Genomic DNA, 15876 nt, shown 5'->3' on the forward strand with positions numbered 1-15876 from the left:
CATTGCAACTTCAGTTTTCATTTTGGGGGTGATTAATAATGGAGAACCTTTCCATATGTTTATTGTTTTGTTTTGAGAAATGCCTGTTTATCACCCCCCCCCCCTTTTAAGAAATGCTATTCAAAAATTCTGCCTATTTTCAGTTGGATATCCTGCCCTCTTTTTCTGATTTGTAAGTGTTCTTTGTAGATTCTGTATACAAGTCTTTTATTGGATACATGGGTTGCAATGATCTTTTCTCCCTTTGTGGTTTGACTATTCACTAATGGTGTCTTGAGGAACAGGAGTTCTTAATTTTAATGTTGTCCAATGATGAATTTTTTCCTTTATAGTTAGTACTATATGTGTTTAGGAAGTCTGCCTACCTCGAGGTCATGAAGATGTTTTTTTGATTTTTTACCTTGAATTTAATATTTTATCTTTCGCATTCAGATTTAAAATCCATCTGGAATTGCTTTTTTTCTTTGGCATGGTGTGAGGTAGGGGTCAAGATTCTTCCTTTCTCTGCATGTGAGTGTTCAGCTGATCCAGCATCATTTACTGAAAAGACATATAGTCTTTTCTCAGCGCATCACAACAGTATCTCTGACATGAATTGTGGCCATTTAACATAGATCTGCTTCCTGACTCTATTTTATTGGTCGGTTTGTCTATTCTTGCTGCCAGTTACTATTTCTATAGCTTTATAATAGGTCTTGATATCTGATAGTGTTAAGACCTCCAATTTTTTTCGCCCCACTGAGCCACCTAGTACTGAAGTGCTAATTCCACTCCCCACTTTGCTTTCAATTTGTCCAGGTGGGTGTGATTGATTAGCCTGTTCAACGGTTTGGTTATTTGTGGTTACCTGAATCTTTGTCTCATCAAAGCCCTTTAAACTGAAAGCCAGCCAGGTGTCCGCAGACAGCAAAGCCGATCTGCTGGGTAATTAAATAACGCGGGGAAGGGGGAGGAGTGGAATCGGAAGCGTTGTCTTTCGGGAGGGGTACAGCCTGGAAGTGGCCAATCCACACTTCAAGACTGGCTTCTTGGGAAGCTACGAGAACCGAACTCTAAAACCAGGGCAGAGGAGGGCTTGGCGGGGTCACCGCATGTAAATGTCGCGGGGGGTTCCGCGAGGCCGCGCGAATCCGCTCGCCGGGGTGGGGCCGCGACGCCGCAAATCACCAGTTGAGGGCCGGAGCGCGCGCCGCGGGCTCAGAGCCGCGCCTGCAGCCGCCGGGGCCGGGGCCGGGACGGAGCGGGAGCTGCCGGAGCCGTCCGGCGCACAGGCTAGCCGCGCGCGGGCTTCTCTGCGGGCGCGCCCCGCCGACCATGAGCGGCCGGTGCTCGGGGAGCAGCCGCGGCGTGGGGCCCGCCGAGCGGCGCGTCTGAGCCCCAGCCGGGGAGAGTCGGGGCACCGAGCGCCGCGCGGGGAGGTGAGTCTGTGCCGCGCGCCCCGCGGGGGTGCTGTTTCTCCTGGGGCTCCGCCGCCGCCGCGTCCCCTGGGAGGACGGTCTGGGAAGTTTGTTGGAGAAACTTAGAGGCAAAGTTGAGGCAGCGCTCCCCCTGCCCCCGGCAGAGCTGGCCTTTGGGGGGCGGGAGTGGCCGAAGTGGGGATCCGGCTTGCGCCCTCGGCGCCCTCGGAACTGGCTGGGATTCCCGAGAATCCCGAGAAGTGGCGCTCAGCGACGTGCGGCGAGCATCTATCTCTGCTTTTTGCTCTTGAGCAGTATCTGCCCGGGCGCTGGCCTCCCCCGACCCCCCGCCTCTGCCCGTCCCGGCTGCTCAGGTGGCCGCCCTTCCCCGTCTCGTCCCGTCCCACTCTTCGGGGCTCGGGGGCGGGGGTGGGGTGGGGGGAACGCGAGGACCAAGGGGCTCCGCTGGAAGCCCTGGGCTTGCAGGAGGCAAGTTTCTCCACTCATTTCTAGGAAAGTTTGCAAAGAAAGCGAAGGAGCCCGCAGTGTAACTGTTGACAACACCCCCCTCCTTCTCGCCCTTTGTTGAGAAAGAATGAATAGTTGGTTGTGCTGCTCCTTCTGCGTCGGGGAGGGGAGCGGAGGGAAGGGGAGGTGAAGGGAGGGACGGTGGACGCGACGGGAAGAGGTTAGAGCTCAGCCCTTTTCCCTAGGGGCAGCGGCCGCCACCACTTTAAAAGTTTGATCAGGTGTAGACACTTGTCTGGGAGCGGTCGAGTGGGCTCGAAGCAGCTGGCAAGGCGAAGAGTTCGTGGGCAACACGGTGGGTCGTGGCTGGGGCGGGAAACCCTGATTTGGGTATTAACTCTCTTGAAGAAAGGTGCGAAGGGGAAAGACCGGTTGCCGAATCTCCGTGTCTGCTTTCCCCTAAAGCCATTATCTAAGATAGAAAGTGGAGCCAAGCATTCTGAGATTCTTTTAAACCTTGACATTTATCTCCCAAGGCTACACACAGATCTGTCCGAGGAAAATACATTGGCGGAGGGAAGGTCAGTTTGGGAGCGGATAATCTCCCTGCCTGTTGCCAAGGACAGGCCAGGCGGAGGAAGGGGAGGCCTCGGTGCTGGGAGATGGGGTTCAGCAGAGCGTGGGGCGGATCTGCCAAGTTAATAGTGGAGAAACCACAGGCTGAGCCCTTGTATGGGGGTGTGCAAGGGAATGTATGCAGCGTAATGTAAAGCGTTTGCCATGCCAGGGCCTCCGTCACCTCCTTGACTCCAGCTTTCTCTAAGCCTCTGCTGAGAAGGCTGGCATTTCCAGAATGACTAAGATCTCAATCTCCTATTCATATAGAAAGGACTGCTTGTCAAATGAATGCTAATCTTAAGAACTTGATCATGTAAATTCTAGGCTGTGTTGCTTGAAATACAATCCATGGAAGAATTATTCATACTTCAATCATTTGGCCAGACTTCATGAATTTACTTTGAAAACAGGGATCCTCTTAATTTCTTTCTTTTTTTGGGGGGGGGGGGGGGATCCTCTTAATTTCTAAACCAAAGAAAAACTTCATTCTAAGTGCATGAGCCAATTTTTTTTTTTTTAATATATGAAATTTACTGTCAAATTGGTTTCCATACTGAGCCAATTTTTTAATGTGCAGCGGTTCTGACTCCTTTTCCTGTTGCATTCTGCAGAGATATAAAACTACGTATCCAAACGAAAACTTTTCTGTTGTGGTCATAATTGGACAGCAGGAGCAGTTACATTTCCAGAGTTTAAAATATGATAGAAAGTTTTTAACGCCCACAGCAGGTGACCATCGATACGTTTAACTTGGAAATAGCTCATTTCAGAAATAAACTGGAAAACTCCAAACAAGAGGGCTGCCTGTTTCTGCATTGATTTGCACACGATCATCAGTTTCTTCAAGACATCGTTGTAAAGCAAGTGACTTGGGCTGCTCTGTTCACAAGCATTTCAAAGCACAGCCACTGGCTGTGTAGCACCAGGAAGGTAGCACATATGTTGGGAGTTTGTCAAGCTCACTCTTGTCCCTACTGAGATTTCAGCTCTGAACATTCACTGAGGTCTCATTTTTTCATATCAAGATACAGAATCTTTGACCTTTGTATACATTTCAAGGTCTGACATTAGACTGAGTCGGACACAGTGTCTATTTACCTGCATAGTAGAGAGAGGTGACGTCAGATGGCCAAAGTCTCACCTGGGCTTTTCTTTCAAACCCATGAGCATGTAGGCTCATTTGGTGCGCCTGTGTGTGTCTGCATCTATGTCCTACCTGGTTTGGTGTGTTTATATCTATTGCTTGGAGGTAAAACATTTCCTTCTTCATCCTTCCTGGCTGTGACCAGAAGCAGTGACTTCTTTAGTGAACTCTCTTTGTAAAAGGAATATAGTGATAAGCAAGACAGACTTGCTCCCTGACCTGCTCCAAAGAGACCTACCATTTATTGAATGCTTGCTGTATGTCCAGGGGTTTCCATACGTGATCGCATTTATTTTTCAGGACAACCCCATGAAAGAGGTATTTTTAACCCATTTGTACAAATGAGAAACTGTCAAAGAGGTTGACTGATTTGTCCCAGGCCATACAGCTAGTAAGTAAATGGCAGAGTAGGGATTTGATCCTCTGAATGTCTTACTTCAAAGCCTAGGTTCTGAACTATACCATGTTTGATTTTTTTTTTAAATTTTTTTTTAACGTTTATTTATTTTTGAGACAGAAACAGAGCATGAACAGGGTAGGGGCAGAGGGAGAGGGAGACACAGAACCAGAAGCAGGCTCCAGGCTCTGAGCCATTAGCCCAGAGCCGGACGCGGGGCTTGAACTCACGGACCGTGAGGTCGTGACCTGGCTGAAGTCGGACGCTTAACCAACTGAGCCACCCAGGCGCCCCTACCATGTTTGATTTTTTAAAAAATCAAATAGTACATAAGAAGTACAGAATGAATAGGAGCATTGATTCAAACATCTCTAAGAAAGGAAAATCTGGGAGCCAGAAAATGGAGATTTGGGTTTAGTCTTTACTATCCTTTTCCAACCACATATTCCCACCTCAGGGCGTTTGCATCTGCCCAGTCCCCTGCCTAGAACTCCCTGCCCATCTTCTCTTGACTGGTGTCATCTCTTTTTTCAAAGAACCTCTTCAGAGAAGCCCTCCCAGACCACCCTAATCTAAAATAGCCCTACATCCCAACCAGTATGTTTTATCATTTCATCCTGGTTTGTGTTCCCTGGGGCACTGACAGCTAGGATGTTACCTAGTTTGTCTTCTGGTCTGTGTTGACTGGACCCTTACTGCCCTCCCCGCCCCCCCCCCCCCCCCATCACAATGTAGCCTCCATGAGAGCAGGAGCTCATCTGGTTTATTATGTCCTTATCCCTGGTACATTGTAAGCGTCCAGACAATATATATTGAATGAATGAACATTTACTTCGCTTATCTGGAAAAGGGAAGGGACTTGATTCTCTGAGATCCCACCTACATATAACACGCTGGGATTCTGCCTAGTGAGGTCAAATGTAGTAAGTGGCTTTGTTCTCAAAATGAAAAGTACTTACCTTGAACCTAGATTCCAACTACACACCATGTACTTCTATCCCTTGGATTTGCCCTGGGTTCCTGAGGTCTGGAAAAATTAAAAGCAGATAAAGCTCAAGTAGGAAGTACAAGGACCAAAAAGGTTGTATATGAGTTCCTTCTACCTATAGTTACCCCTTCGGTCCTCTGCCACACTTTTAGTTATATTTTTTGGAAGTTCTGTCTGTGGTCTGGGCCCACCTCCACCACCCTTAGGCTGATTCAAGCTTGACATAGGGCCTGGCGTTGAGCCAGTTTTTCCAAGTGACTACACATAGGGCAGGCCTGTATTTTAATGGGGAAGAGTCCCAATTTAGAGGCAGTGGGTTGTAGAGAGGAGCCTGGCTTACATATTTCCAATTTGCTGCTGAGAATTCTCTGGAGTTTTCAACTTAGCTCATCTTCTCCTTCCAGTTATTAGACTCTTCTTGACATCATTCAGGTCAACATCCCATCCTCAGGGAAGCCTTTCCTGGCCACTAGATGAGTCTAGACCCTGGTTCCCACTCTCTGTGCTCCCATAGCACTGGGAATCACCAGGACATGTGGTTGGTACTTCCTGTCTGCTTCCATCATAGAGTAGTAACCTCATGAGGACAGTTGTTTGACACTGTCCCCAATACCAAGCACAGTGCCTGCCACAGAGACCCTCCATACTGTGTATGTTGAATGCATGAATGAATTGATGCTTCTGTTGACTGACCCCTCCTCATTGTTATTCTGTTCTGTTCCTTAGGTAACAAATCTGAGTGTTAAGTTTGCTCTGTACCAAAGAGACTCGCTTATCCAGTGGCTCTCAACCCTGGCTCCACATTGGACAGTACCGGTGGCTTTCAAAAGAATGATGCCAGGGTCCTACCTACTGAGGTTCTGATTTCATTGGTCTGGGTCACAGCTCGGGTGTCAGGATTTTAAAAGCTTCTCAGAGGACTCTTATGTGCAGCCAGCTTGAGGACCACGACTTCAGGTTTTCAGAGCTCAGCCCTTGCTTTGGGCCTTTTGGGCTTGAAGCAGCCATGTTGAGAGAGAGCAGGGATATAATTCATGGATATTGTATGGTTCCTGACAGTTTAAGAGGTACTTTCACATCTGTTATCACAGCTGATAATTACAAGCTAAGGGATCTGCTCTCAGGTTTAAATATTCCCTTTATGTTGATGATTCTTAAAAATCTACATCCTGTCCTGGCTCCTAGCTGTGCATACCAATATCTCACCTCCTCGACTGAACCACGTCATGGCTTCCTCACACGCAGCAGCTCAGTGGTGAGCTTGTTAGCCTCCCTCCTGCGGGAGTCCTCTCCTGCACAACTCAGCCTGTTACAGCACCACACCATCCCGCCAAGGCTGTGGCCCTCGTCCTCCCTGCCAGGGGCCAGGAGCTCCTCATTCTTCCCTCAGTCCCTCTTTTCCCTGGCCACTGCCCCAGGTCAGGGTACTTCATCTTTCCCTGCTGGCTTGTTGCCATCAGCCTGACCGGACTGCCTCCCTTCTTTCCTTTCCATAATTACCACAGCTACCTCCCTGGGCACGGACTGGCTTCTGTCCCTCCCTTCCAGATCTTCCCTAGCACCGACAGCCCAGTCCAGACCCCTCGACACAACTTTCAAGACTTCACCATCTGTTCCCACGCTGGGTGCTCCTAGGAAATGCTTCCTGACTTCTCCACGTGAGCCACATAGCCCAACTTGCGGTTTGTGAGCCTGTGGGGGCACTTCCTTGCCTTTATGCATTTGCTGTTACAGCATCCTTTTGGAAGGCTTTTCCTTACAATTTTCTACCTTTCAAAATCCCTCCAGAATACTTCCTCTCCACATCTCCAGCGTTGCCCTCCTCGAGTCCTTTGTTCAAATTGTTCTTCCCTCCAGCATTTGAAGGGTCCCTATTGATGAGTTCTAGGATTCTTAGAGTTCATAGGGATTGGGACTTATAAACATCATTGTTTCTCTGAGCCTCTCATATGGAGAAGGCACTTAACTGTTGAGAATAGGAAGGGCAAGTGTTAACCCTTGGTTCAGAGAATAAACTGAGGTATGGGGAACTGGCTGGAGGGCATTCTAGAGCATTTGGCCCAATTTTGAAATCTAGATCTTGGGTAAGCAGAGAGGAAACAGGCTGCCAGAAACACTGGAGCCAGGGCAACTTTAGCCCATCATAATGACCTGCAAATTGTTGATCATCACTGTGGCCCTTTGCACAGAAAGAGGTTCTGTGGGGTGCTCTGGGCCTCCCTAGAAGGTTCTTTGAAATGATGTAGGCCTCTATGAAGAAGGTGCTGATGGCTTGGGCAGGCAAGCATTTACAACTGTGGGGGGCAGTGTTGTGTATAGGGTGAGGGAATCCTACTGGGCTTACGTCACTGGTGGTCAGGCAGGGAGGGTCAGGGAGTCTGGATTTCTTTTTAAATAATGATGACTAACATTGAGTAAGTGCTGACAGTGTGCCAGGTACTGGCCAGACCCAGGAGAAGCCCATGCGGGGACTCACAGCCCTATTGTTCTGCACCCGCCGTGAGCCAGGCCTTCTGTGTGGTCACGGTTAGACATGGAGCAGACAAGCCCCAGAATTACCAGGTTTGGGAAAAAACTGAGGACAAGGTTAGGATTATATACCTTGAGTGAAGGATTTCCTCCTATCCAGCCCCCACAACTTGTATGTTTCTCTGTTGGACTGTTCATGTCCTCGATGGTTTATTTCCCTTGCGCTGTCTTTAACCCAGTTCTGCCTGCTACAATGTGAGCTTCTGGAGAGCATTGTTCTTCTTAGTGGTCATGGAGAAGCCATGTCCCAAGTCTCCAGTTCCTTAGTGGAACTGACAGCAGTGTTACTATTAAGTGATGATTTTCACTCTGAGCTGTCCTCTTTGTAGCAGGAAGGGTGCTCTGTAAGCAGTGGGGGCTGCAGGGCTTTGGAACAGACGGCAGAGCAAAGGAATGTTCTGCTCCGCAGCCTTGGAGAAGACAGTGCAACAGGCTTAGCTATGCTGCTGTGTTGTCCAGACTAGTCTGGTATCATGGCTGGTGGGACTGATTCTGGATCCTCAGTGTCTCCAGAGCCTAGTTCTAATTTTTACTCAGGCTTGTGTTTCCTTCCCTCTATGTATTAGCCTTAAAAATGTCTTATAGAATTTGACTTAGGTCAAAAGTATAGTTTGATTTTTGGGGGGAGGTGAGTGGGTGCTGACTCTGGCTCAGGGTGAACATTTCTGCTAGTGGTCACAGCTGGGAATAATTGTTGGGTCTAGTTTTGCATACGACCTAGTACACATTTTCCTTTTCTTTCCGTGTGCTCCCCACCCCCTCTTTCTTATTTCTCTCCCTTCCCATTCTTCCCTGACTATACAGGCACCATGCATATTGCTTAACCCTGCTGGTGGCAGGCAGATTCCTGACCCCTCTGGGGGACAATGTACACGGATCCCTCACCCTAGTGGCTTTCCTCTGCAGCTGAGCCCACTAATGTACGGAGGAGTGACCCACCTCCTAACCCCTGACCCTGGCCCGTCTTCGTTAATTAGAGTACATTGATTTATTTGTAAGCACCAGGTCTTTGCCGGAAAAATTCTGCCCCGTTGCCCTGGGTAGCACAACTGAGGGGCTGGTCTGGCACTGGAGGCGTTCTAGCAGCTGAGGAATTCCAATAATCTCCACCTGTTCTTATCATTTACAGGGTGGTGGAAAGACGTGAACCACTTATCTAACATTTATAATGTGTTCTCTGATGCACTTATATTGAAACCTTGAGTACTTCCTCCATAGTCTTCTTTTTTGTCAGTCATGCTTTTCCATCAGCTTCAGTCATCTGAAATAAGAAAGTGGCTCATGTGCCCCTAGAGTCTCTGAAACTTGCTTGCCCTTTTCCATTGGCGGATCTGCTGCCAACCCAGGAGCATTCCTCTGTAGGATCAAAATAGGGGCATGAGTAAACTTCCCATTTGTATTAGATTTCACTAGTGATGCCATTCACTGTTTGTCTTCTAATGCTCCGTGAACGTGTTCTTTTGTTTAACGGTACATTTCCATTTCCTTTTGTGAGTAGGAAGTCAGTTCTTGTGATTATCTAAGATTCATGCCTTCGCTCTTTTCTTTCCCCCTTAGAGAAGCTGAGAATCATGGCTGCCGGAAAATTTGTGAGCCTTCCCAGAAACATGCCGGTGAATCACCAGTTCCCCCTGGCCTCATCCATGGACCTTCTGAGCAGCAAGTCCCCTCCTGCTGAGCATCACACTGATGCCTATCAAGACGTGTCTATACACGGCACCCTTCCACGGAAGAAAAAGGCCCCTCCTCCCATCAGGTCCTGCGATAACTTCAGTCACGTGGGGACCCTGCCCCATTCCAAGTCACCTCGGCAGAACTCTCCGGTGACCCCGGCTATCATCCAGGAGCAACCCCTGCAAGACCGGAAAGGCGAAACCTTCACCTTCAGGTGACTTATTTAATTCCACAAGTGAAAATGACTTGTCTTTAAGGGACTTAAAAAAAAAAAATCTAAGTTGCCTGGGTGCCTCAGTTAGTTAATGGTCCAACTCTTCACTCAAAATTTGTGAGTTTGAGCCCCATGTTGGGCTCTGTGGCGACAGTGTGGAGCCTGCTTGGGATTCTCTCTTTCTCTCTCTCCCTCTCCCTCTCCCTCTCCCTCTCCCTCTCCCTCTCCCTCTCCCTCTCCCTCTCCCTCCCCCTCTCCCTCTCCCTCTCCCTCTCCCTCCCTCTCTCTCTCCCTCCCTCTCTCTCTGCCCCTTTCCACCTCCCACAAATAAATAAATAAGCTCAAAAAAAAAAAAAACCAAAAACCAAAAACCTTTCCATTAGGGAATATGTCAGCTATACAGAGTAGAGCAAATAGTTTAATTCCCAAGGACCCACCACCCGGCTTCATGACCAGTCCTGCTTTTTCTGTTCTCCTGCCCACATTCCTTCCTTTGCTATTATTCTGAAGTAAATTTCAGCTCTTATTTTATCGTAAATATTTTGGTATATGCCTTTCAAAGATAAGTACTCTTATTTTTAAAAAACACAACATAATATAAAAAACTATAACACCTAAAAAAAGTAACCATTTCTTACTATCCAGTATGTGAGAGATTTCTAAAGTCAACTTCCTGTGTATCACAAAGTCCCTCAGAATGAAGCACAAGTATTTCTTTTTATTATAATGTCAACTTCTGAACTATGTCCATCCAATTCTGTAGAGATGCCAAGATGTCTATAAATTAGAACCTGCATCTCCAACATGCTGAAATAAAATTTGGTGCGGATGCATCATCAGGTCAGCTTCAGAATACTTTAGAACAAGGATTGATTTCTCCTATCCACTAGGGATCTGGGTAAATAAGCTTTATGGTTGTAAAAACTTCTTGTCAGGATTTGTATTGGGCCTGGCTGTGATTGGTTTCTGCTTGTTAGAGCTGGTTTAGAAACTGCCCTTCTTTTCCTATTGGGGAAGATCAGCACCCTGTGATATTGTCGGGCAGAGAAGGGGCTGGTTCCTTCTGTTGTATCTCTTGGTGTCTCTTTTTGTCCAACCCTGTATCACAGACAGCCACTTTGATCCTAGCTCATTTCTTTGTTCAATGTCTATATATTGAGCACCTAGGTTGATTAGAGTACATTGATTTTGTAACCAGTGCCTCACCAGGAAAATTCTGCCCCATCCCTCTTAGTATCTTAACTGGAGGGCTGGTCTGACCTTGAAGACATTCTGGCAGCCAAATCATTCCAGCAATCTGCTCTTGCCCTTTTACAGGGTAAGGAAATATGTGAACTAACAGGACAGCAGTAGGGCATCTGAGATGGTATATTCCCAGAGCTAATATTGAGTGAAGGACCCAGGTAATAAATAAGTTAATTGCAGATTATATTGAGTGCTATAGAAGAAATAGTGATATACTGAAGATTTATTGGGGTTGTATCTTTATACAGTGGACAGGTCTCTGAGGAGATGATATTTAAGCTAAGACCTGCGTGATGAGAGAAGGTAGCCATGGGAAGAACCAGAGGAAGGTGGTTCCAGGCATAGGGAGAGCAGTGCAAAGGACTGGGGGTAGAGCAAGTGTTTCATGTTTGAAAAAACCCAAAATGAAGCTGGTGTGGCCTGTGGCTGGAGTGTAGCAAGCTGAGAGGAAGACTGTACAGATTTTGGGAGAGAGCTAGACAGGCAAGAGTTCAGAATTAGTTTTAGTTGCATAATTGCAGTAGTATAAGAAGAAAATAAGTGGAGGCCCAGGTATTCTCTGTAGAGAGTGTTGGAGAGCTCTGAAATGTTTCTGACATCAGCTCAGAAGGTTCTCCCAGGGTGTCATGGGGCTTAGAAAGCCCTGCACCTGCTCTGCAAAATGTAGGTGGGTGACCTCCCAGCTCAGAGGAGCCAGCAGACGTCCCATGGACGGCACAGGTCAGTGGGGGGTGCACACCTGTGTACAGTATTGTTCGCATCGCACCACTGGCATCTGACAGGTGGGGATGAAGAAGCGGAGAAATCACTGCTCCCTCTCGCAAGGGTTAGGAGGCAGCAAAGAAAAAGAGCTCCCGGCCAGCCAGAAGCAAACACTAAATACCAGGCCGCACAAGGTGGAGTCAGAACCAACTATTCCTGAACTTGCTGTAGCCACTTTTTATTTATTAAGTGAAACTCTGTAGTGAGCTACATATCTACTGTGTACCATATGGAGACGATTCACCAACTCATTCCTTGAAGTTCTAAGGTCCTGGCTGGGTGCCAGCTCTTCCAAGAGGGAATCTCCGGGCAGTTGGGGGTGGCGATGGAGTCACCCTTTCTATCTTGAGGAAGTTCTTGATAAACACCCAAGGCCCAAGCTGACAACCTGCAAGGAGTTCAAAGCTTTTTGATTTGAAAATGACTTGGACAGAGGTCAGATCTCTGTAAAAGATCTTATCAGGCGGGGGTGCAAGTCCTAAGTTTGAAGTCTGGGCTGTGGAAGACTTAATGAGGTTTGTTTATCATTCATCTAAATTCACATCTTTTCCCCTTAACTTAAAGTATCTTATTGTTAAAGGTGAATACAGGAAGTAACAAACACATCACCTTCAGAATTCTCCTGAGTGAGAAGGTCATGTCAAAGGATCATAAGTCCTAGTCTCCTGCTCCTCAGTCTTATTAATAGATTTTGTTTACTTATTTTTATTTTTTTATTTATTTGTTGACTTATTTTTTTGAGTAAACTCTACCCCCAACATGGGGCTCGAACTCACAACCCAAAGATCAAGAGTCACATGCTTTACCAACTGAGCCAACCAGATGCCCCTATATTTGGTTCACTTAACACACTTTTTTTTTTAAATGTTTATTTTTGAGAGAAAGAAAGAGAAAGAGAGAGAACAGGCAGAGGCTCCAGGCTCTGAGCTGTCAGCAGAGACGCTGTCATTAAGCTTGAACACATGAACCATGATTTCATGACCTGAGCCTAAGTCAGATGCTTACCTGACCAAACCACCCGGGCACCCCCTTAATGCACTTTAAAAACTATCTTGAGGGGTTCCCAATTTTGAGGAGTTCAAAGTACCTTGTGTTATTTTCATCCTTTTAAATATTCCTACTAAGATTATTGGCTGCCTCAGTTCCTTTTTGGAACAAGCCACAAGATCCACCAAATTTGTGCATATGAAAAGCTAGGGACAAACAGTGTGAATGAAAGTCTGGGGCTCCAGAGACAGGGGTTGCCTAAAGTGCCTCAACTGAACTGCCATGAGGGAGAAACAGCATTTCTGTTCCTAACTCAGCTCTTACAGCTCTGGTGCTAAGAAAACACCAACCACCCAGCACTCTTGCTCACTCACCGCTGGAAGCTGGGAGCCATGTGTATTTTCAAGTTAAGAGTTTTGGATCTCTGACTCCAGGGGGTGAGACTAGTTAGGTCTACTTTTAACAAGATTATTGATTTGTGTGGGTGGGGGCGGGGGGGGGGGGCGGATCTTCTTTCAGGTAAACTTTTTTGGCCTTGTTACTTTTCATAACAAATTCAAAGGTTAATTTCAGCTGACAGTGACTTGCCCAGATGTCAAGTCTGAAAACCTTCCATTTTTTCCTGTTTGGTGTGGGCATGATGATAATGGGACCATAAGAGGAAGCCCAGACCCCCTTGTCATGTATACCCCAGGGAAACCTGCCAGACAACACCTTTTTGTCTTGTAAAATATTCTGATAAATTGCAAGTTTGGTAGTTTCCTAACAAATATGTTTAGCTTATTTATCATGAAAAAGTCACTTGTATTTTAATTGCGTATTAATTGAACATCCACCTTGTGGAAGACTGTAGGCAAAGCAGAGGAAGTCTCCCCTTTGACCTAAAAATGTGTAGTGTGAAGCTTTCTTATCAACATGAGTCCTATGCACATGAATTATTGTCTCTTACGTTTTATAGGTTTAAAATATCTTCAAGGCTATGTTCATAAATCATCCTGTATAAACATGATAACCCTGTGTGAGAGACATGGCAGATTTCATCCTGAGCGACAGCATTGTTATTATCATTCACAGTCAAGAAAGTGGTTCAGGGATGTTGAGGCTCCTAAGATCAGACCCTAGTGGGTAACTGAGCTGGGCTTAGAACCCAGACAGTACTGTAGGGTCTTCCTCAGACACTGTACTCCACAGCCTCCCAAGAAGGTTGGCACTGGCTGTGGGTGTCTTCTGAGCTGTCCTCTTGCATGGAAAACTTCAGCCCCCAGAGTCTGAACCCAGCACCTTGGACACCCACCTTGGGAAATGGACTCTTGGCCACCAAGAGCCAGGCAGAAGGCAGGCCTAGAAGGGAGAGTGGGTCTCCCCTCATTTGGAGACCGTATCTCTTGGCTTTGTTGTTGTCTTGGCTGCCCTTGGATGTACTTGTGGTTTTGAAAGGTGGCCAAAACGAGAAGCCAGGCTGCTCTTAAACCTGCTGCTTGATGTCACAGAAGAAGCCTTTGTTCTGCAGGCAGAGCGAGGCTTCCCAGAGAGGTCTGCAGACAGGATTTCCTCTTGACACTAGCGTTGTTTGACTGATGTCCCTTTGATTCACTTATCTTCAAGGATGAATTTTTATTTGAATCTGGGACCTTCCTTGGGCTCGGAGGAGACTGGTTCCTGTTGTTGAGCTGTGTTGTCAGGATAGCTGAAGGATCAGCTCTGGGAGACCGTTCCGGGTCTGCTTCCTGCCTGTGGGTACGTGGAGGCATGCATTCCTGGGAACAGCTGCCGAGTGCCTAATTCCTTCTGCCCCTTGTGCTGTGGGAGCATGTGGTGGGACAATGTGATGTTTCATTAGTTTGCATGAGTGGAGCTGACTGACTAGTCACAAGTGTTTTAACTGATGGGGGCCAGAAAGTCTGCAGAATTATCCCAAATTAAAATCCAGTATGCTTTCCCAGGCAGTAAGTAACGTACCATGTTGCAGCGGCTGCTCTTTAAAGTGGAAGCAAAGTGTAAGGCATAGGATCTGTGCAGACTCTTCTCCAAACACTGATTTAAATATCTAATTCTGGGCTATGTCAGTGCCCTCACCTGGAACATTTATTTCATTTGTTCCTCTTGAGAACCACCGAGTTCTAGAACTACTGCTTTCTCCTCACAAAGCAAGATGTTTCCCCAGACATGAAAAGAAATCAGCCTTTAGCTCATAGTTGACCAGAAGGACCTATAATGCAAAGGTCCACGTGCAAATATGTGCATTTTATTTACATATGGGCATGTCTCCTCTCTGCAAATTGGAAGCTTTTCGTGCACAGAGGAAAAGTTGGGTTTAGAGTTGAAAAAGGCTATCTACTAGATTATAGATTCTATTTAATAGAAGATGCATTTATTGAGTTAGCAGAGTGACAGTCGCCTAATGGCCAAGAATGTCTCCAGGAAAGTTACAGTCCCTGTGTTGAATTTTTCCTTTTAAAATTTCAAGTTGGGTTTTACTAACATTTTGAAATGTTCCTTGGTGTTTGGATGCAGCTGTTGTGGATGGGGTAGTGAATTCCAAGGACCGGTGCATGCCCAGGCCCCGGTGGTCCCTGGTGTGCTGAGCCAGGAACAGCTGGGTCAGAGGTGAGCTCAGCCCCTGCTGGGCATCTTGCACACTCCCCCCCCCCCCCCCCAACGACCACCATCGTCCCCAGGGTTGAGAGAGCCCAGGCACGGGGAAATGCCTGTGGGTCCGCCAGCTGCCCACAGTGGTCCTCCGTCGTCTACTGACAGGGATGATTTGAACCGAAAGCCTGGGATCTGTGCATTCTCAGCTGTTCTTCTGGGGAAAACTGAAGGATTTTTTTTTTTTTTTTAACTGAGTGCAAACCACAATCAAGAAGATGATCAGAGTATTACACAAAGCAGTCTTTGTTTAATGATGCTGCTCCGTATCTTCTCTGCCCCTGCCCCCAGGGCCTACAAATCATGGTTGCTTAGGCCTCTTGTATGCTGTTTGAGAAAGGTCAGGTTTTAGTCTTCTGAGAGTCAGAAACCGTGAGAGTTTTTCACACCTTTCAGTATACGTAGCAGCCTATTGTAAACAGGAGGTGCTGTGCAGTTACAAATGATTCGTGTTCTTATCACATGTGGATTTGGCCTTCGCAGCCTGGCCAGAGGATAACAGGCTGGAGAGGTCATTGTTATTGTTGATGGGAAGGAGATGCCTTTGCAGGGCTTGTGCTGGAGCCCCAGGACCCATAAGCTGGCAGGCTGTAGCCGCCCTGCCGCTCATGGCTCTGTGATGCTGCCAGCATGCAGTCGGTCCCCAAGAGGGTAACTGGAGGGTTGGATGCAGAATTTCAAGCTCTCTCTTCTTAGAGGTCCCAAAAACAGCACATGGCATTTTTGTTTTAAGGATTGTGCCCTTATTTAAAAATTACAGAAGTCTGGGGCATCTGGGTGGCTCAGTCGGTTAAGTGTCCAACT

General features: G+C 47.1%; 1 protein-coding gene across 4 annotated transcripts in view; it reads left to right on the forward strand.

The window, feature by feature from the left end:
* The first annotated feature begins 1239 nt into the window (after positions 1-1239).
* The window catches only part of BCAR3 (BCAR3 adaptor protein, NSP family member), a 114258-nt gene continuing 99621 nt past the window's right edge, over positions 1240-15876 (forward strand). For 3 of the 4 annotated variants that reach the window (XM_019457539.2, XM_019457543.2, XM_053892326.1), the window contains exons 1-2: positions 1240-1418; positions 9099-9429. In XM_019457539.2, the coding sequence (XP_019313084.1) occupies positions 9113-9429 (317 nt within the window). In that variant the 5' untranslated portion in view covers positions 1240-1418; positions 9099-9112. Of the gene's footprint in view, positions 1419-2140; positions 2221-9098; positions 9430-15876 lie in introns of those variants that run through there. The other variant, XM_019457541.2, reaches the window with a different exon arrangement.

Source organism: Panthera pardus, unplaced genomic scaffold (genome assembly GCF_024362965.1).
Source record: "Panthera pardus isolate Hobbes unplaced genomic scaffold, ASM2436296v1 HiC_scaffold_11, whole genome shotgun sequence".
Taxonomy (NCBI): Eukaryota; Metazoa; Chordata; class Mammalia; order Carnivora; family Felidae; genus Panthera; species Panthera pardus.